This window comes from Carlito syrichta, unplaced genomic scaffold (genome assembly GCF_000164805.1).
Source record: "Carlito syrichta isolate Samal-C Ts95f unplaced genomic scaffold, Tarsius_syrichta-2.0.1 Scaffold314067, whole genome shotgun sequence".
NCBI classification, from domain to species: Eukaryota; Metazoa; Chordata; class Mammalia; order Primates; family Tarsiidae; genus Carlito; species Carlito syrichta.
Window position 1 is genome coordinate 266,285 of NW_007258163.1, and position 21,689 is coordinate 287,973.

A 21,689-nucleotide genomic window follows, 5' to 3' on the forward strand; every position below is an offset into this window, starting at 1 on the left:
TACTTTTTTGAGTCAGTGTCTTGCTCTGACACCTCTCTGCAGCCTCAAACTCCTACATTTAGGCAATCCTTCCATCTCAGTTTCCTCAAGTAGCTGGAGCTACAGGTGTGTGCCACCACGCCTGGCTGATTTTTTTATTTTTTATAGAGACGAGGTTTTATTTTGCTTCCGAGGCTGGCCTTTTTTTTTTTTTTTAATAAATAGAAGTCTCACTGTGTCTCCCAGGCTGGCTAATTTCTTGATTTATTGTAGAGGCAAGGTCTCGCCGTGTTGCCCAGGCTGGTTTCGAACCCCTGGGCTCAGGTAATCTCTTGTCTCTGCCTCCCGGAGTCCTGGAATTATAGGCATGAGCCTCCGCTCCTGGCTCCAGCTGGTCTTGAACTCCTGGGCTCAAGCAATCATCCCACCTTGGCCTCCCAAAGTGTTGGGATTATAGGCGTGAGCCACTGCACCTAGACTGATACTATATTTTTTAACCTAAAATAATGACACTTTTTCTTTGAGCTTATCTTTCATTTTAGGTCCTCAAGATTTGGCAACTGCTGGTGACAAATACTGCAAAAAAATCTGCAGTCTAACCACATTCTTTTTTATAACTAATAGAATTGTTCCCGACAGCTTATCTGCCTTAAATTCTGCAGAAACACTAATCACTTGAAAAGGACAAGACTGAAGGAACTTGTTTTAAAACTGACTAAAAAAAAATTGGTGTCAAATTCCATCGCTCAAGTTTCCTGGGTTTCTTCTATGCCATATTTCAAAAATGTCCCTTTCAGGTATTTGAAATGGCACTTTACATTCACTTGAGCATAGGCAAGTTACTTGCATTTTCTGGTGAAATAAGCATTTCTGAAGGTCTTTTCTACTCAGTCAGTGGTTACATTTCACCAGACCCAGAGGATAGGGAGCTAACTTGTCTGAAAACTAGGAAACCCCAGCTGTGGGTTTCCCTTTGTAAGAGTCCTTTGGTTACCAGCCACAGAAATGACTGGCAACTTTATGCAAAAGAAACGTATTGAAAGGTAGCAAAGGCCCACAGAATCGGTGGATTATGGCTGAAAACTGGGCTTGAAGATGGGCAGGTGTCATGGCTGCTCTAGAGGCTGGGAAGCAGGACCCCAGTGACAGTCTTGCAGTGGGAACAGAATAGCAAGAAGGCCACTGCTAGGATGAGGCAGATGTCAAAATCCAAGGCGGCTGACCCAGGCTGGAAAACGTGTCCACTCTTGCTAGACATTAGTGGGGCCCTCAGTGACAGTCCACTGGACTCCATCCAACATGGAAAATGTAATTCCTTAGGCAGAAATAAGGAACCAGCTTGGGGAAATAAATTTCATACTGGGTAGAGAACTTTACTACTGTGCTACTACCTATTGTCTTTAAAGTTCCTTCCAGTTTTGAAAATGAATGGAAAATGCTTTTCCCATTAAAGCATCCGGGGTTACCGTGTCCTAGGGGTGTTTCCTTCTATGAATGCCTATAAGCCAATGGACAATAATAGGAGAAACTGGAAGGTATTTGTGAATACTAGTGGGCCATGTAGCTGTACTAGTTACCTGTTGTTGCATAACAGCATTGCTGTCAACTTAGCATCTTACAACAACTCACATTTATTGTTTCATAGTTTCTGAGTCAAGAATCTGGGCATGGCTTAGTTGGGTCCTCTGCTTAGAGTCGCATGAGGCTGCAACCAGAGTGGCAGTGGGGGCTGTGGTCTCACCTGAGGCTTGACTAGGAAAAGATTCACCCCAGACTCACTTGGGTTGTTGGCAGAATTGAGTTCCATGCAGCTATATTTAGGATGGAGGATTTCAGTTTCTTGCTGGGTGTTGGCTGCAAGGCTGCCTTCAGCTCCAAGAGGCTACCACAGTTGCTTGCCATTTGGATCCCCTGACGTGGCTGCTTTGATTCCTCAAAGCCAGCAAGGGAGAGAGACTCCAGTAAGATGAGTAACACAGTCTTATGTCATATAATCAGATAATCACCCACCCTATCACCTTTACTGTATCCTATTGGTTAGAAGCAAGTTGCAGGTCCAACTCATGCTTAAGGGGAGGGGATCACATAAGAACATGAACACCACCAGGCTATGGGGACCAAGAGACAACCCTACAGATCTGTCAGTGGCTCTGGGTGGGACAATCTCCAGAGCTGCCTCAAAATCAAACATACCTCTTTTTTCCTATGCATCTGATTTCCCTAGGAAGGTACTTCTTCATGTGAAATGTTGATGAAGGGAGCAAAACCAAAACTTTGACTTCCAATTTCTCTAGCTCAGTCAGAGGAGGAGGAGGGAGATATAAGGAACCACACCTCTTCAGAGCTACAGTGGCTGTCTGGGTTGGTGTTTCTCTTAGTTCTGGGTATGCAGTAAAATCTAGTTGTCTCTACAGAACTATATATTTTGTCTACATTTATCATTATGCAAATTTACCTTCTCTTTACTGCATGGAAATCCCTTATTTATTCACCTGTAAATACTATCTTTCTCAACTATATTACTAGCACTTCGAAGGCAGGGACCATTTCTTATATCAGGGACCATTTGCACATCCTCCAAGTGGATAAAAACAAAAAAAGGTGCTATGGAAGAAGTATCTCTTATTGGTTCTCTGGTGGTGTGGAGAGTAGTTTTTAGATCAAGGTGCTAATCTGCCCTCTTTTAGCTGTACTTGGTTGTGCAAACAAAAAGCATATATTTGAAAGGGGTGACCTTGTGGTCAGAATACCTTGAAACTGTCTCAATTTTCCTACTTGAGAACTTGGGTCCTACTAGAGTTGCCAGTCATGCATCAGGAGGCAGATGGGTAATGGATAAAGAGGTCCACTAGCAGTGTGACCATGTACTTGCTTTAAACTCTGAGCCTCAGTGACCTCCGTCCTAGCTCACAGAGATCCTGTACTTAAACATGAAGGAAATCGAGTAATCGATTTTGTGACACCTTTTTTTTTTTTTTAATTGTAGAGACGAGGTCTCGCCAAGTTGCCCAGGCTGATCTCAAACCCGCCGGCTCAGGCAATCCACTCGCCTTGGCCTCCCAAAATGCTGGGATTAGAGGCTGAGACACTGAGCCCGGCCTGCAACACTTCCTTAAGACCCTGACCAGGGAAGGAGCTTGTCAGTTCTCAAGGTGCAATTTTCTCTGTAACAAGAGTTAGAGAGATGCACACTGAACACATCATAGTTCATTGCTTGTCTTCAAACTCATGGGGATTTAGCATGGAGAAAATTAGAATCCTGTTGTTTTCCCACTTCTGCAGATGTGCCATCCAGAAGATATGGAAAGAGGACTGGGTATAGATTCTGCTCTGTGGAGAGTGGAAAGCCTGGTGTACATGCTGGTCATGCTAGGGCTGGGCAGGGAATACCCCAGTGCTGCCTTTCATTTTTTTTTTTTTTACTTTATTTTTTTGAGTCAGAGTTTCACTCTGTCGCCAAGGCTGGAGTACAGTGGCATGCTCACTGGCCACTGCAGCCTTGACCTGCTGGACTCAGGTGATCCTTCCGCCTCAGTCTTCCAAGTAGCTGGAACTGTAGGCGTGTGGCCACCACACCCAGCTAATTTTAACTTATTGTAGAGATGAGGGCTCACCGTGTCACCCAGGCTGGTCTCCAACCCTTGGGCTCAGGCAATCCTCTCGCCTCCAGCTCCCAAAGTGCTGGGATTACAGCTTTTACTTCTAATATCCCAGGATGTGGTAGAAAGCACATGGGATTTAGCTGGGTGACCTTGGCTAAGCAACAGCCTCTCTAAATTCATTTTCACTTCTGCAAAAGCAATCTCCAGGGTTAAAAGAAGGGAAGAATGTAGACATATTCTGTACATTTGCATACCTAAGGGAACCCAATATATACTCCTTACCAAGAATTGGCTTCTAAGAGTAGATACATTTTCATCTTCTCCTGACAGTGCCCTAACTGGTCAAATGAAAATGTTAACTACATTTTAGAAAAGTTTTAATTTGAACAACTTATGATTAAAAATACATTTTATAAATAATTTTTCCATAGACTTGATTGAAGATTGTTGCGAACTTTACAAAAAAAGACATATTGCAACAGGTTAAAAAATTACAAAAAAATATAGCTATAGCCCTATTTAAAAATACAACATTGTACATCACACAGCACTTTCTTTGTGCAAAAAGGTTGGAGAGAATGCTGTGCTAGGCATGTCAACATATTTACTCAGAGGGAAGTAAACTTTAATAGTTACTTTACATAATAGTATAGGCACAGCTGAAATAAGGAATCTTTCCCTCTAAAAGTTAATATATCTTAGTTCAACATTTTGCTTTTATTTTATAGGACTGAAGGCTAAACTTTGCTTTATACAAATATATATGTGTATGTGTGTGTGTATACATATATATATATATATATACACGTACGAAAACAAGTATCTGGTTTGACACTGAGCAAACCCCCAACGTATTTACAGTATTTTCGGAGAATGTGTTCTCCAAATCAGTCTATGTACATCTTCTCCATGAAACAACTCTTTAGAAAGTTAAACGAAGCCAACATCTGTCAATTAACAGACATCCTCCGTCGAGACTTCCAGTTTTCGCTGTGGGACAAAGAGAGTTCCTAAAGAGGTTTTATTAGCACCATCAAAATCCACACAGGATGAGCTGGTTGGCTTGAGGGGTCCTCCCGGGGTACGGAAGAAACTTTCGGCCACCAATTGTGACCCCTTGGGTGTCACAGGAACAGGCTGATTGGAAAGAGCAAAATGGAAAAAAGAAGTCAAATACACACAGATACACAAGCCCTAGCAGACTTGGAAGACTGGACCAGATGGATATGTCATGTGTTGGTAAAATAGCATGCCTTAAAATTGGCAAGGGTGGCCAGGCTTGGTGGCTCAGCCTGTCATCCTAGCACTTTGGGAGGCCAAGGTAAGTGGATTGCCTGAGCCCATGGGTTCGAGAACAGTCCGAGCAACTTGGTGATACCTCATCTCTACAATAAATCAAAAATTAGCCGGGCGTGGGAGTGCACACCTATAGTTCCGGCTACTAGGAAGGCTGAGGTGGAAGGATTGCAGGAGCCTAGCAAGTTGACACTGGGGTAGCTGTGAGTGTGTCACTGCACTCCAGCCTGGGTGACGGCGTGGGACTCCAACTCAAAAAAAAAAAAAAAAAATAGCAAGGGCAGCCTCGATGAGTTTTACATTCTAAATTATTTTATTTAAGGAGAGACAAAAATCTCATGATAACCCAAGAGTGTGGACTTCTTGGATGCTCTCCCTGTGTTCTGGAAGGTAGGCCTTTGTCTCTTCTCTCTTATCCTTTTGCTCTCCAAAGGCTGCGAAAATGCAGATATTTGGGACTTTATAACTCAAGGGAAAATGAAACTAAGTGGAAATACTCTCACCTGTTGTGTCCCCGTCATAGTAGCTGATTGTCCATTTGGTTGATTCTGGCCCAGGATTGGCGAGTCACAGTGGGTGGCCCTTGCCTGCTGAGTGCCTGCATTTTCTGGGACGACACTAACAGCCTCTATTCTTGGAGACACAGGAATGATTCCAGGCCCAGGGCTGGCAGACACCTGCACACTGGGGGAGATGAGTCCTAGGTGCTGTAGGGTGAAGTTTACAATGGCTGAACTTGGGTTCTGGATGGGAATGGGGTGGCTCGAAGTGGGAGCCGGACTGTTCCCGACAGGTACGGCTGCCACGGATGTTGGTGAGACCATTAGCTTCAAAGGTGTTACATGAAAAGAGGGAAAATTAACAGCAGTGAGTTCAGATGATGTCACTGGAACAACACCTGGGAAGAAAAAGGGGACGATATCTTAAAAACACAGGCATTTATCCGAGAAGTGTACAAAGCGCCAGCGAACTCGAGACTGGCCCACATCTGAAAAGTGTTCGATGTGCACTCACCTGTAAGCGGGGGGCCGTAGATCCTGTGGTTTGGGGAAAGAGTGCATGAGTTTTCTTTACTAGACAACATGGACTCTGCCCCCAGGGCTGAGCACTGTGTGAGAGGGATTAGGTATCCTGATGGGAACAAGGTCTAGAAAACAAGGAGGAAGGGTTTATTTTACACACAAATACGGGAAGGAAAATGGTCTCCAGGACTAATCTCCCTTGGTTAGTGTTTGTCTCATCAGACAAACTCCTTCAATGGTACAGGCTGGAGGTAGGCAGCCATCAGCTCCTGCCGGACAGTCCCCTCCCACCCTTTCCAAAGCTTGTCCTGAGTAATGCAGAACCTCCATTTCTTTTCTTTTCTTTTTTTTTTTTTGAGTCAGATTCTCACTCTCCCACCCAGGCTGGAGTGCAGTGGCATGCTCATGGTCACTGAGTCTTAACCTGCTGGGCTTGGGCGATCCTTCCTCCTCAAGCTTCCAAGTAGCTGAAACTACAGGTGTGCACCACCACACCCAGTTAATTTTTATGGTTTATTGTAGAGATGCAGGCAATCCTCTTGCCTTGGCCTCTCAAAGTACTGGGATTACCATGCCTGGCTAAACCTCCATTACTTAAATGCCATCTGTGGTCTTAGGAAACATCTGGAAGCCGGAACTGAGCCTGCTTAGGGGTAGGATTCACCCGGCACACTACCTTCACATTGACACCCTAACCCCTGCTATCAGTTTTCTCAGTATAACTGTTAGAACCAAGCTTAATGCAGTTGAACTCTATGCATGGTACTGCTGATTATCATGATTGTTTAGTTTTGTTTTGTTGGTTTTTCTGAGTTGGAGTCTCACTCTGTCACCCATGCTGGAGTCCACACTCACAGCCACCGCAGCCTCGAACTCCTGGACTGAGATGATCCTTCCACCTCAGCCTTACAAGTAGCTGAAATTACAGGCTTGTACCACCATGCCCAGCTAATTTTATTTATTTATTTATTTATTTATTGTAGAGATGAGGTCTCGCCAAGCTAATTTTATTTATTTATTTATTTATTTATTTATTTATTTATTTATTGTAGAGATGAGGTCTCGCCAAGTTACCCAGGCTGGTCTTGAACCCGTGGGCTTGGGCAATTCTCTCATCTCAGCCTACCAAAGTGCTGGGATTATAGGCATGAGCCACCATGCCCGGCCATCCGACCATCTGATTGTTTTTGAATGACATAGGATGGTATTTCCCAAAGTGTATTCTGAGAGACTCTAGGTCCATGGGATGCAAACAGGTACTTGACTCAGATCAAATATGTCTGGGAAATGCTGAACTAAACCAAGACAACTGGTGTCTTTAGTAGAGGATTTCCAAGAGAGTTTAATGCTGGCATGCATTGTAACTCTCTAAGGGAGAGACACAGCATGTAGCATTTCCCAGACTATTTGGCAACTATACTTTTGGTAAGCTATTAGGGAGGACTAGCATTCAAAGAAAACACTTTAAGCAGTGCTGATTTAGAAGTGGCCAAACTATGGTCCGAGGGCCAAATCCCACTTCCTGCCTCTTTATATAAATAAAGTTTTATTGAAACACAGCCATGACCATTCATTTTGGTATTGTCTATAGCTGTTTTCCTGCTACATGGCAGAGCTGAATAGGCACAATAAGACCATGTGGCTCACAAAGCCAGAAATACTATCCGGCCCTTTACAGAAAGTTTGCCAGCCCCTGGTTTTGAACAAAGGAATTATACAAGTATATTTTTCTCCAGTATTTTTCTCTAGTACTGCTTTCTCTGATAATAACACTCTTATAATATGCAAACTAAGTACACCAGAGTTAAAAAATTATGAAGAAGAGCAATGATTAGTTCCTATTAGAGACCCACATGTAGTTGGGCAAAAGCTTTAGGCAATAAAGTTATAGTCCAAAGAAAAAAGGCCCCGTGGGTGGCTTGTAGACACTCCAACCAAGCCTGTTAGATGACTGGACTTCTACACACAGAAAAAGTCTGCATGGGTGGCTGAACTGCCTGAAATGTCTGCCTCAGCCGTACCGTGCTTGGTCACGGCAAAAGCTAAACGACTATTATAAATGAGGACCCCTCCTTTTGTCTTCCTTTAGATCCTTCTTCTCTGCTTTGTCAAAACAACAGTTTGATCTAGCTGTGAATAGGTCTTTTCCTTGGGAGCCAGTGAATTCAGAATCCACAATGCTAAAAGTATGCCCTAAGCTCTTTTAATTCCATTTCTTGGGTGCCTGGTCCCACTCCAAATCTTTACTAGTAGGTGCCCTGAAATCTGCAGGAATAGAGAATGCTTAAGGGGTAGATTTAGGCATTTTACAAAGAGCTGCTCTCTTTAGTCATATTTTCTCATGGTACAAGTTATTTTGATTGCTGGTTTAACTCTTTCAAGTCTTCAGTAAAGCATACAGTATTCTAATAATAATTTTTCAGTTTTCAACAACTGTATTCATTACAAAATCTTTTTTCCCATGACGCCAGGATAAAAGAGGATTAAAAAAAAAATTGGAACAATTAAATTAGCTGAATGAATAGATCTGGCACATTTCAACTCCAATATCACCTCTTCTAGCCCATAGTAGTCCTGCCACCCTCTCCTCCTATCAAATCACCAATGGTTTTTGTAATTCTGAGATGTTTGCATTTATTTGCAAACTGTCTTCTCTCCACCCTTAGAGGTGTGGATTCTCAGTATGTGTTTGCTAAATGAATTAACACATGACTCATCTTGTTTTGCTCAGTCCATGCTAGAAAAAGAAATGGTCAAAATGGAGTGGCACAGTTGAAAAAATAAAAAGAAGCAGGAGGACATGGAAAACCTATCCACTGAAAAACCTAATCCTGAATAACTGAGCAACAGGAGACTGCTATTAAGTCATACCCAGTGGCCCAAAGAGATTATGGACCTTCCAGAAAATGGAATCAAGCCAAAGCCTTGTGATTTCTCCCTAGCATGCACATTAAATACAAAATGATACTATGTGAGATAATAGATGTTTTGAATGGTTACCAGGAGGCCATCCTCAGGGAAGATTTGACAAACACTAAAGCTTCCGTAATAACAACAGTAACAGATAATACCCTCCAGCTTCGATGGCATTCTAAAAGGATCAGAACTCTTTATGTATACCATCATGTAATAAGTTCCCTTAACCCCACCAAAACTGTGGCCATGGGACAAACACTCAAGAGTAACTGCCACCAAAGGCAGGTGCTGGGTTAGATTTGATCCACAGCTCAGAGCTTTATACCCAGGACACCATCAAGGAAAGTTGATGGAATAAATTCTTTACAGATGAGGAAAAACTAGATATAGAAAAGTGAAATCACAGCTGGGCGTGGTGGTTCACGCTTATAATCGCAGCACCTTGGGAGGCAGAGGTGAAAGGATTGCTTAAAACCAGGGGTTCTAGACCAGCTTGGGCAACTTGGCGAGACCTCGTCTCTACAAATACATCACTAAAAATTAGCCAGGCATGGTGGCACACGCCTGTAGTTTCAGCTACTTGCAAGGCTGAGGTGGAAGCGTCATCTTGAGTCAGCAGGTTGAAGCTGTGGTGGCTGTGAGCGTGCCACTGCATTCCAGCTTGGGGGATAGAGTGAGGATCCAACTCCAAAAAAAGAAATCACTTATGTAGACAGCAGAGACAAAATGAGAGATTAACTTCTGCTTCCACATTTACTGGTATTCATTTGATGATATAGTAATGCCTTTCATATATAATTGTCCTAAGGGAGAAAAATGAGATAATGTATATAAAAGTGCCTAACACCTATTCCATCTGGTTTGTAGGTAGGCATTCAAGAACAATTAATTCCTTCCCAAATTCCCATCTAGGAAAAAAAATTATCCAGAATGTCAAAATCTCTAGAAACCAATATGTCAACTAAACCTATGATTTGCCAAGATTGGTTTAATTTTTCTATTTATACAAAATAGAAATTTTGGTTTCAATTTTAGGTAGAAAGTAGAAATGGGAAGAATTTCTCTTCTAGGCAACTGATGTCAGTTACACAGCATCAAACAAACATTAGGTAATGACTCAGAAAGCAGGAGTTACAGGCACCCTATGCATCCATCCATTCACTTGGGCTTATGTCTGCTTGTAAATTATTTAAGATTTTCACGACAGGTGTTTGCATTCCAGTATGTGATGGAGAAATGGAATTAAAGACAACCACCCATGGTGCTTTAAAAAGATAGCTAATAATCCCTTCCTCTGAAGGTTAAAAATGTCCCTGCCATCATCCCAGTCAGGAGATTAGCTGTCTAGGACTTCATTTGGATTATGAGAATGCTAAGGAACAGTTCCTTATCTTCTGAAAGACTGCTCTCTGCTCTGGTAAATTTCACAGGCCACCAAATTCTCTAATCGACCAGGGAATTCCTAAAGCTTTGCGCAGTTCAAGGCAGTACTTACTGCGGAGACACTGTCAAGTCCTTTTAGTTCCTCTTTACATTTTTTGGGGGCACCACTGTCCTCGAGTATGCCCGCCCTCTTTGAGCCTCTTTCTCCAGCCAGCTCCCTGTTTCGGTTCTTTGCACCTTGCCTCTCTGGTGCCGGCAACCAGCTCCCAGGCCTGGTGGAGACACTGGATTTGGGGGCATTGTTGACCGTCTTCTCGGTGGGGACATCTGTGGAGTCTTTTGATCCAATAGCTTTAGAAGAGTGGGTGGGGCAGAATTTTGGGCTCAGGCCTTGGGGTGGTGTCATGGTCTGGGCTTGGGCGGGCTGCAGGTAGATGGCATAAGATGGACCCGAAGGGGCCTGAGGTAGGATCATGGGCACCGCCGATGACAACGGGCTGGGGATCAAGGGTACCACCCCCAGGGGCTGCATGAGGGATGGTGCAGTCAGCTCCTGCTCGGCATTCACGGAGTTGTCTAGAGGGACCACAGGCTTGCAGTACCCAGGTCTTGTTAGCTGTACTTTCACTTTCTTTCTGGGCTCACTAAAAGACAAGATTTAAAACATGACACAACGGAAACTCATTTCCTCTGAAGTGTTCTACCACTTTAAGCCTCAGATTGAAGCCAGGTTTTTATGAAACTGGCAGATAGTTCCGTAATGACTGAGTGTAAGATATAGAAAAGACTCGCTCTCTAGTTTCCAAGTCTAGTGCTTGTTCTCACATAAAATAAGCAATCCTAATAATGCAATGTAAAAGTAATTCATTCTGTTACTCAAGAGGATTGCCAACCTACCTTGACTGTTCTTCTAACTGCATTTTGCAAATAGCCGCAAGCTGAGCCATCTTATTTGGGAAGGGTGCTGAATTCTGAGAACTCTCAGCTGGTAAAATAGAAAGGGAGGGGGCATTGGTTCAAGCAAAAGGATAAATGTTCCCACAGATGGACCCTGCTGTCAAAGGACAGAAAACAAACACCTCCCTTCAAAACTTCATGGCAATTGAACAGTAAACCCCACAAACAACTTTCTATCCCTTAACTCATACATAAGTTAGGTTTCAAGAGGGTTTGAGTATATGAATATTGAAACAACTCTCTGACAAGCATTGCAGGGATCAAGTAAGCTAAAAAAAAAAAAAAAACAGGAAAAAGATAAAAAAGGATTTCCTTCTAGCAGAGTGCTGACATTATGGGAAACATACCTTTGATTGTCTTGATAGGGCTACTGGGCGCAGAATTTATCTTTCTCCGATCACTTTCTATACTCTTTACCAGTTTGATAAGGGATGGATGCCGAGTAAAGTTTGGTTTCCCATGCGTGGAAAAGAGGTTTTTGGCACAGTTCTCTTTTGAAGACCGCCTTACCTCCAAATCAGAGGGAGTGAAATGCACAATGGGGCTGGCGCCTGAAACAGAAAAGGTCTGTGTGTTAAAACCTGGGATAGGAAATCAAAATGTCAGTCTAAAATGACTTTAGGAATAAAAACCGGCAGCAGTTCTAGAGCATCAGCCAAGTACCAGACACTGTTTATGTATGAAACCTTAGCTTATTGAATGAATTGAGACATGCTGTTTCATATTTTAACATTTCTGAAGCTGCACTGTCTCTTACAACAAGTGGTGTGCCGGAGAGTAGTTATGAATGATTTTTTTTTCTTTTTTTAGGCATATATAAGGAACTGTACATCTTATATATATATTTTTTAATGTTTTTGAGTTGGAGTCTCACTCTGTTGCCCAGACTGGAGTGCAGTTGACCTGCTGGGCTCTGGCAATCCTTCCGTCTAAGCCTTCCAAGTAGCCAGAACTACAGGCGCACACTTACATGCCTAGCTTTTTTTTTTTTTTAAATTGTAGAGACAAGGTCTCGCCAAGTTGCCCGGGCTGCTCTCAAACCCGTGGGCTCAGGCAATCCACTTGCCTTGGCCTCCCAAAGTGCTGGGATTACAGCTGAGCCACCGAGCCCGGCCGGAATTGTGCATCTTATATATAGTCAGTGCAGTCTTAGATCTGATGAAATATGGTGAACCTTACAACTCTACAAGGTAAGTCCTCAGGAAACACACCCCCACGTGAGAGGTGAGAGCTGTGGTCCACATATATGTTAACCCACTGTGTCAAGGTCTCTCAGCTGGGAGCACAGGGGCCTGGAATCTGGTCAGTATAGCCCTTAACTTTGAGTTCCTGCACCACAGGACCTCTCTCTGAGATTACAGTCAAAATCACAATAATCCCCAAAAGGCGCCATTATTCTTTCCATTTCACAGGTGAGGAGGCTGAACCTTGGAGAAATAACTTGCTCAAGGCAGCAGGGTTAATGAGTGACAGAGCTGAGACTGGAACCCAAGACTCCCTCTGCCTGCATGGCCCATGTTCTTGTCATTTTCCAATGATTCTGGGTGGAGATTTTTGGTGGAATGCAGAGTATCAGAATCACAGAGTAAAGATAAGGACTAGAAATATCTACTTTGGTACTAGAATTTACTCATTTCATGTTCTCAGTGTGTGTGGGTTCTGTTGTGGCCACCAAACAGCATAATAACGATGGCAATAGTATCTTATGCTTTGTGGTGCTTTCTCAGACACTTTCACATACAGATTCTGCTTCCTGGACACAGGGTGGCAGGTATTATGGATCTTGGGCTGCTGACAGAGCCATAGTCAAACACTGTGTGTTGTGATTCATCTTTATCTTTTCAACCATTTACATGTGTTTTTTTCATATGTGGGTACAGAGGGGAGGGGAGACTATCTCCAAATGTGTCTTAATTCCAAATAATGAAGCAAAGAATGAGAGAAAAAAAAATACATACCACTGGTATTTGGACTGATTTCTGGGCCAGTCCATTTAAAAGCTGGCTTTCGGCCTCTTTCTTCTGTAATGTGAACTTTCTTGATAAGATCCAGGCTACTCAGAACATTAGCTATATCATACAACCTCCTAATTTTTGCTGGAAAAAAAAAAGCATATATACTACTTAAAGGAATAATGAAAGATCAAAGGATTTTGCTTCATAAGGACTTCATGTGTATTCTAAAAGCTGTCTTAACCATCAATGTCAGAGGAACATGTGACTCCTTTTAAGTTATTCTAGTGATATGGCATTAAGACAAAAAATAGTTTTAAATATTTAAAGGACTCAATTCCTGCTGGTACTGAATTTTGAAGTGACAACAGTACATTTGAAGATGAAAAAAATGACTTGATGAGATCATTCTGTCTGAAACTATGTTATAGATTTTGAAATAAAAAGTCCACTCCTGGGTATCTTTTCATGAGAATTCAGAACTTTATGAACAGAGAGAAATAAAAGCATCAGTAACAAATGTATTGCTTTCCTGCTTGCAATAGCTTATAACAAGATTTATTTAATATCACAGCATGGAAAATACTGTACTTCATCAAAATTCATTAACTTTTTTATATTGTCTTTATATAATAGGCAAAGCATAGATTTGTTAATGCAGCAAATCAAAAATCTCAAAAAGTTTTGTCATAAGAAGACTGTTTTTACTTCTGTCTTGATGGTACAAAATGACAGATGGAGTCCCCTTTTTCATAGCCATGCCAGGGGGCTCTGAAATCCCTGGGGATTGAGCAAATCACACATCTGCAGTTCCTGGAGCTGATTTCAAGGATGTGACTAACCAGAGAAACAGAGCACTGAAATTGTCCAGTGACTCAGAAGAAGCAGGTCACCCTTCAGTAGTATTAGGGCACATTTTCTGAAATTGCAGATCACCCAAGCCTTACTGCCTTTTCTCCCTTCTTAAATCTGTCTTTACAGATACACTATCAGTGGGAGATGTCTGAATAGACTTCTGTGTGATAGTCTCTGTGTGATAGCTCCCAGGCATCCCCCACAACCTCTGCGGTCAATGGGGGCAGCTCTTCTTCACCATCCAGCCAGGTCCTACAAGTGGCCCATGACCAGGGTAGCTCTCAGCAGAGATGGGTGTGAACGGGTCCCTCCCCACCTGCTGAGTGCTTCTTTCTACATCCTTCCAGCAATGTCTGACATAGTGCTGAGGACAGGGCTCCATGTTAGGAAGTCGGTATACAGTCCCTTTCCAATGGAGAGCAGGTAATCTGGCCAAAACCATCCTTTCAAAATGGCAGACCGTGTTGCTGGTCACTTCTGGGGACAACTTTACGAGCTATTTACACACTCATGTGCCAGCATCAGTGGAAAGAGTGGAGACCCAGGGACCCGTCCCACTTTATAATTTACTGCTCATTTAGGCTGCAGTACAGATTTTGCTTGAGTAAAATGTGAGCAACGTTACAATATCAAATGAAGCCAAAGTGGTAAATGAGTATTTTTTCACATCTTCGAATCCTCCAAGCTAACTAAATCAGTATTACCAAGGCTTCTGGGGAGAAGATAAAAAACAAAATCAGAGAAGATCTGTTTACATACTCAATATAGTTGGAAACCAGTTTACAGCTGAGCTTTTATTGTTTAAGAAGTGGTCCAAATTTCCACGGCAGTCATGACACTTACTTTTAAACTTGCTTTTATCCAAATCTTCCACATGGTCCTCCCCAATTAAAATCTTGGCAGCAATTTCTAGGCTTACTATTTGAGGCGTCGACACCAAAAACAGCATCACAAATTTCTGGCTCATTACTCGTAAAGACTTGTCTTTGCGGCTGTTTACAGAAGCTTTGGAGAAGGATGAGGATTAGAGAATTAAAATTCATGAAGGGACAAGTGACTTCTAAAGTAACAAGGCTAAAAATATCACCACATGATCATACAGCTGACAACAGCAGCGTTTGACATGAAAGGCAGGAGCAGCCTTCCAGTAGTGTTCTCCAGGGGACTTTCTCCTTAGACCCAGGAGAAATGCCACCCGGCCTGGGCTTTTCAGTCTCTCACCTGCCCGAAATTCCACTCCAGGGAGTTCCACAAAACACATGTCAGGGTGTCCGCTCTGGCCGCTGTTTGATTTGATGATATGATCCTCTATACTGTAACTCTTGATAAAGTCAAACTCTTGTTCGTATTCTTTCTTTTTGATCATTATAATCTGCTCAGCATACTTATTCTCCTCTCCGACGCTCTTCAAGGTGCCGAGGGTTTTGTTAAGATTCTGCCGCCCATGCCAGGTGTACCTGTTTTTGGCGAGGCGGCTCACCATGTGTAAACTCTCAAGGACATTCACGATATCGTAAATGCGTCGACGCTCAACATCTACAAATAAGGTGCAGCCGTGCGTTACAGAGGTCAGATTTTTGTAATGTGTTTAGAATTGAGTAACTTTTTCTCCCATGGTTTATTAGCGTATAGGTTCTGGATAATATAACTTTATTAACTGTAAGTGCATATATACAACAAACAGGGTGAAGGTGAAAAAGAAAGACATGTTCCTGCTCTCAAAGGGTACAGACGAGTTAATATGAATTAGAAAGGTTGACATGTATTGAGGGCCTAAGATGGGCCCTACAGCTTAGAAAAATTTTACCCTAAGCTTGAGAGGAAGGTATTATTACCTGTACTTTAATGATGAAGAAACAGAGGCTCAGACCAGTTAAGTAGCTCACCCCAGGGAACAGAGCCAATAAGAGTAAAGCCAAGTCCTTAAAACTCTAATTCCTGAGCCGGGCATGGTGGCTCATGCCTGTAATACTAGCATTTTGGGAGGCTGAGGTGGGAGGATTGCTTGAGGTCAGAGGTTTGAGACCAGTCTGGGTAACACAGCAAGATCTCGTCTATACAAAATATCAAAAAATCAGCCAGGTATGGTGGTGCATGCCTGTAGTCCCAGCTACTCGGGAAGCTGAGGTGGAAGGATTACCTGGGCCCAAGAGGTTGAGGCTGTGGTGAGCCATGATTATGCCACTGCACTCCAACCTGTATAACAGAGTGAGACCACAACTCAAAACAGAAAATCCCTAAATCTCACACTTTCCAACCCACGTCTTGTATTATGTTTTTAACACACACACACACACACACACACATCCATGCCTGTAATAATCACATGGCAGGTACAAAGTGCTGAGGGTTCAGGAAAGTACAATAACCATGATGTAGATTTAAAAAACACACACACAAAAACAAAAAAATCCCTTTTGGGGTCTAATTCTGCTTACTTCCTAACTACTATGACAGCATGATATTTGTAGTTTTGTGTCTCCCATTAATCTATTTAAATTGGGTTTGTGATATTCTGCAATGCCAGAATTCTTTGTTGGAGACATTTATTTTCAATATCAATTTCAACGCAAATATTTAATAAAATCCAGCCTTTCTGGAAAAGTGCTTAATAAAACACCGTTTCAAGACGGGTGCATTCTAGTGTACTCTTGCTGTTTCTGGAAACTGCCAGAATGCCCTTGCCTGAAGGCCTTTGTGCTGGCTGCTCTTTCCACCCAGACCTCCTTCTCCCTGGTGTCCTTGTAGCTCCCTGGCTCGATGCTTTGAAGTTTCTTGCTCAGATGCCACTTTCTCAACGAGGCCTGGCCTGACTACTTATTTTAAAAGGGCAAGCACCTCACCAATACTCCTGAACTCTGCTCCCTGTTCTGTGTTTTCTTTTTTCTATGGGGCATATTGGCTTCCAACACACATTATCATTACTCACTTCCTAATTACATCCTTTGCTCAGTGGCTACAGCCCCACCAGAATGTAGGTTCCAGGAAAGAAGGGGTTTGGCTTGTTTTGTTCACAGATGTACGCCAAGCTCCTACAACGTTGCCTGGCATATAGTAGGTGAATAGATACTTGCTGAATCAAAAAGTATATCGTGCCTAGCTATGATTAAGTGTGTATGTGAATAGTAGATGACTCTAAATGTCGTATTCGTAGAATGTGACATAAAGTTGATACTTCTAAACATATATTCGAAGGGTAAAACGTACCTTCATGGGAGACAGCTATATATGAAAGTGTACCATCTTAGACAGCATGTGTTGTCACAGTTTTAAATTATGATATTTGCACAACTCCAAAGATACCCCAAATTTATCAGACCCCTTTTTAGTTCTAAGTAGATTTGGGTCTATGAACAGAAGAGTAAAAGGGAACAGGGAGAACACAACTTTTGCCTAACACAAAACACTCAGAAAACCCACTAGTCCTCAGAATAGTGTGGTGTAGCCAGGAACACACAAGTCCCACTCCTCTCAGAAGCTGATCCTCAGTATGAACTAGGATTCCCTTCAGCAGCCTGGCTTCCAGGAGAGCAAACAAGTGAGACAGTTCATGGCTGTAGCAATTTTGTGGAACAAGTTACAAAACAATGTTGCCTTTCTTTAAAACTTCAGAGACAACATGCAGTCAGAAGCAACTTCCACTGTGATTTTTTTTTTGTTGAAATGATAAACTATTTGCCTTTATTCTGAAATTACAAGAAGGAGAGAGCTTTGGCGATTTATAATTTCCATGTGGCCTTATTTGTGTCATTTACAGACACTGGTAAGGTGTGAGTCTGAAGGAGTTAAGTCCATAAAGTCACTTTAATTATTAACTGTTTCCGTGAGCTCTTTGCATACTTACTAAGTTCCTCTGCTACTTCATCCAGGCAGATGTCATTATTCACAGCAGGGTTGGGATAATTAGGATATCGTGCTAAGAACTTATGACACAACAGTCCTAAACTTTTCTCTTTTCGACTTGGTTGGGATTTCTCATATTCATCTCCTGATAAGTGTTCCTACAAAGGAAAAGGTAAACACTGCCTTACTCTAAAATAAAGTTTGACAGATTTATTAGGGGCATCTGTGCTCGATGACTAACGCCACTTACACACATGCTTTAGCTTCAACAGCTGCAAAGTCTAGGGGAACATCGTGGGGGGAGCCGGGCAACTCTGAAAGGGGAGCCTGAAATGGAAAGAACTCAGAGGTTCAGAATTCCCAGTGCTGTATCTGATGAGGTCCAAACCTGGTGCTCCGAAGGAGGTACGTGACAGCCTCAGGCGGTGATACTATACATTGCTGGCACTTCTGCAACCGCTTACAGCCCTCCAACAAATTCGCCAGTTTCCACCCAGCCCTCTGAAAACCTACGTGTAAACAGTCTTTGGCTTCAGGTAATCCATTACTGTTGTCAAACAGCCCCCTTTTCTGATCTCTGCTGCGGATCTCTGGGCTCACGGCGCTAATAAGCATTTTCAGGTTGGCCGTGGGTGTCCACGGCTCTCCCTGGGAGCCTTCCGTGGGTTTGGTGGGCGTGGTTAAGGGGCCGAAGTCAGGCTGGATCTCTGCCAAGACGATATTTGCCATGGTGGAATCTTTCAGAGGTGTTTTCATGAGTCCCCTTTTATGTGGCTCGAAAAAGAGATTTTCCTGGTTTGAAAAAAAGTAAGTAATTAAATCCGTGGTAAAACAGGATTTATCAGAGAGCTTCCATAAACTGACTCTAAGAATATTGCTAAGGAAAAGAGGCCTAAAGAGACTATAGAGTTGATGAAGCTTATAACTGTATTCCAATGGTCATTTGTTCATTCTAGTAGTTAAATTTCCCATTTTAAATTTTGCAGCAAAGCATGAACCTAAATGTTTTCAGTTTATGTTTCAAGAATTAACCCCACCCCCCAAAACCCCCAAATTTAATTAGGACTTATAATTCGTAAACTCTATTTTGAAATAATTTTAGATTTAGAGAAAAGTTGCAAAGATAGTATAGAGTTCCCACAAAACCCTTCACTCAGCTTCTTCTAGTAGGATTTGATCATTAGAAGCGGTCCCAAACTTATAGAAGTGACTTTTACTCATGGAACTATAATAATTACAAGTCTCCAGGACAGAAACTATGATCTGCCTAGCATAATGGCTGCATGCAGTGGGCGCTCAATAAAACACCACTGAAGAGCCGAGAACCAGGGAGACAAGGGTGAGGGCAGGCTAGCATGTGGTCAGATCCATCAGGAAAACCCAGAGTGCCCAAAAGCAGGACTTCTGCTCTTTGAATATCCATCCCTTCATTTTACAGATGGAGACAACGCGGCCCAGAGAAGTGAAATTAGCTACCCAAGGTCATAAAGCTACATCCTGGCAGAAGTAGGACTTTCACTGAGACAAAGGGTAAATTAACAGCAGATAATAAATCAGAGGAATGGAGACTATGTTCCTTCCACTTTTGGACACCAGGGACTTCCCACTCTACTCCTACCTGTATCTGTTCTAAAGAAAATGCTTGGAATGGCAGTAAGTAAAAGAACAGACCCACTAACTTTAGGAACGTGGATTAATGGAACTATTTTATGTGTCTGTGACAACTTAGGATTTATCAAGTTCTTTCCCACTTGTATTTTCATGGGATCCCATAGTGCTGTTTTACAGAAGGAGGCACAGGCTGAGAAAGGTCACACAGTTCTGGAACCTGGCTGTGGTCACCACGAGTATGGTGCTCTCACATGGAAGTCAGCGTGATGGTTCCAGTGGAAGAGGCTTGCCAACGTGTACACGAGAGGACTAGTATGAGAATGGGTTTTTCTAAAGGCTGCTGTGCTTTGCCTCAAACTATTAGGAGCACTAGTAATTCTCTTATTTGACCAACATCTAAAACTATTAGGAAATGTGTGTGAGTTCACTTTTTTTTTTAAAACCTAGCAGTAGTTGGACAGCCCCACTGACCATTCTTTTGTAATTTTACAAAATGGTTACCTCATAAACAGAGCATTTTTCGACCCCCATAGTTAAAGAAGCTAACAATTTGGTAGAAAATTCTTACAAGGAAATCCAATCTTGAGTCATGCCAAATGGCTTTCCTGAAGTCCAAATGTTCAAGAACCCCCAGAAATGTACTGCAACTAACAAATTTTACTATTTAAAAGATAATTTTTTCGCTATTTGTGCTTGAGACTTCCACCAAAACATTAAAAATGAGAAAGATTAACTGATAGAAAGCAAACCCTATTCCTCTTCAAAATTAAATTTTCCTTTTTTTCAGGTTTGTACAGAGGCTAACCAAAACGGGATGTGACATTAATAAGATATATTAGATAATGAAAATTATGGAGTTAAATCAGGCTGCTATTGCATCTAAAACTGCAATGATGAATTTTGGGGTTAAAAAGTACCTTTTCGTTCTCCATTCTGTAAATTTCTCATACATTTAGAGTTTAAAAATGAAAAATCTGGAGTTCCTCCCCAAATCCTGATGGTCTAAGTAGTCCAAGCAATTCTATTAAAAATGTTAATATCCTTAAGGAAAAAAGGAAATAGAAGAAGTTAGATAAAAAATGATAACCAAGAGCTCTTCTCTTGAAAATTCCTTCACGGACACAACAGGCCATGGCAACAACTAACGAAAAATGACAAACCAGACTTACATTTTATTCCCGACCAGAGACAGCCCCACTGGGCGGAGAACTCCAACAAATGCCAGTAAATTCCTTCAGCAAACTGATCCGCTGTCCTGAGACTTCAAGCGACCCACAGAATTTCCAGTGACAGTCCTCTCCCATTTTTACAAAAGGCGGGCCACCAAATCCCACCAAATAGACCGCAGCAAGCACCCACCTGTTCACAGATCAGGGCTCCGGACTGAGCGCACAAGCCCAGGTTCCGGCTGAGCACACGCGACCCCGAGTATCTGGATACGAGAAAGACCACATTTACGTGCCCGAATTTCTGCCCTTACACACACGTGCATAGTCTCCCAGTAATGTCTCGGGAAGCTGCTTGATATGAAACTTCCAAATCCAGTCTCTAAACTCTAAGCATATGCTGGGCATTTAAAGCGCGCCTTACGATTCAGACCTTTTTTTAAAAAAAGACTTCCTTAAAGATGCAAAGCGCTATGTACTCTCTATTCGGGTGACCGGCTCACGCTGCGACGTTGGGCTCCACCCTGCAAGTCTGCATCAGCTCGCTAAGGTAGCCAGGTACGAGTTCCCTGCCGCCACTCGCCTCGCGCCCCGCGCACTTCCCCGGGGTCCGGCCGGCAGCCCCGCCCCCAGGCCCCGTCAGCCCGCCTACAGTCCGACAGTTCCCGGACAGCATCCTCGTGGTTTCCAGGACAACGACTCCCGACCAATCAGAGAGCCCGAGGCAGCCCTACGATTGGTCGACGGGGTCAGGGGCGGGGCCGGACCTTCCGCCTTCGATTTAAAAATTTGGCGCGGAAACCGGACTGCGGCCGGCGCCGCCCCTTAGCGGCGCGGGGCTCGAGCGCGGGCAAACCCGCGCCCGGAACCACGGCTCCCCCGCCCCTCCCCCTCGCTCCCCCCGCCCCTCTGCGCGGGAGCTCAGCTCCTCCCTCCACGGCCCCCGGCGGAGCGGGAGGCGGGAAACGGCCGCCGCCGCCGCCGCCACCCACCCGAGCCAGTCCCGGGGCCCAGCCGGCCGGGCACCGCGCTCCCCTGCGTCCCGCTGACCTGTCAGTCCGGCTCACGGTGGGCGCCGGCGGGGCTCGGCGGGGAGGCCTCGGCACC

General features: G+C 43.3%; 1 protein-coding gene across 1 annotated transcript; it reads right to left on the bottom strand.

Annotated features, from left to right (window-relative positions):
• Positions 1-3,944: 3,944 nt before the first annotated feature.
• On the bottom strand, positions 3,945-21,187 carry E2F8 (E2F transcription factor 8). The gene is made up of 13 exons (XM_008070939.1): positions 20,776-21,187; positions 20,334-20,457; positions 18,319-18,597; positions 17,807-17,963; positions 15,184-15,498; positions 14,806-14,967; positions 13,114-13,251; positions 11,503-11,706; positions 11,096-11,183; positions 10,311-10,842; positions 5,892-6,024; positions 5,381-5,775; positions 3,945-4,718 (listed from the first exon to the last, which is right to left on the bottom strand). The coding sequence occupies exons 2-13, from the start codon at positions 20,346-20,348 to the stop codon at positions 4,536-4,538; spliced, it is 2,601 nt and encodes an 866-aa protein (XP_008069130.1). The 5' UTR covers positions 20,349-20,457; positions 20,776-21,187; the 3' UTR covers positions 3,945-4,535.
• Between the last annotated feature and the right edge of the window lie 502 nt (positions 21,188-21,689).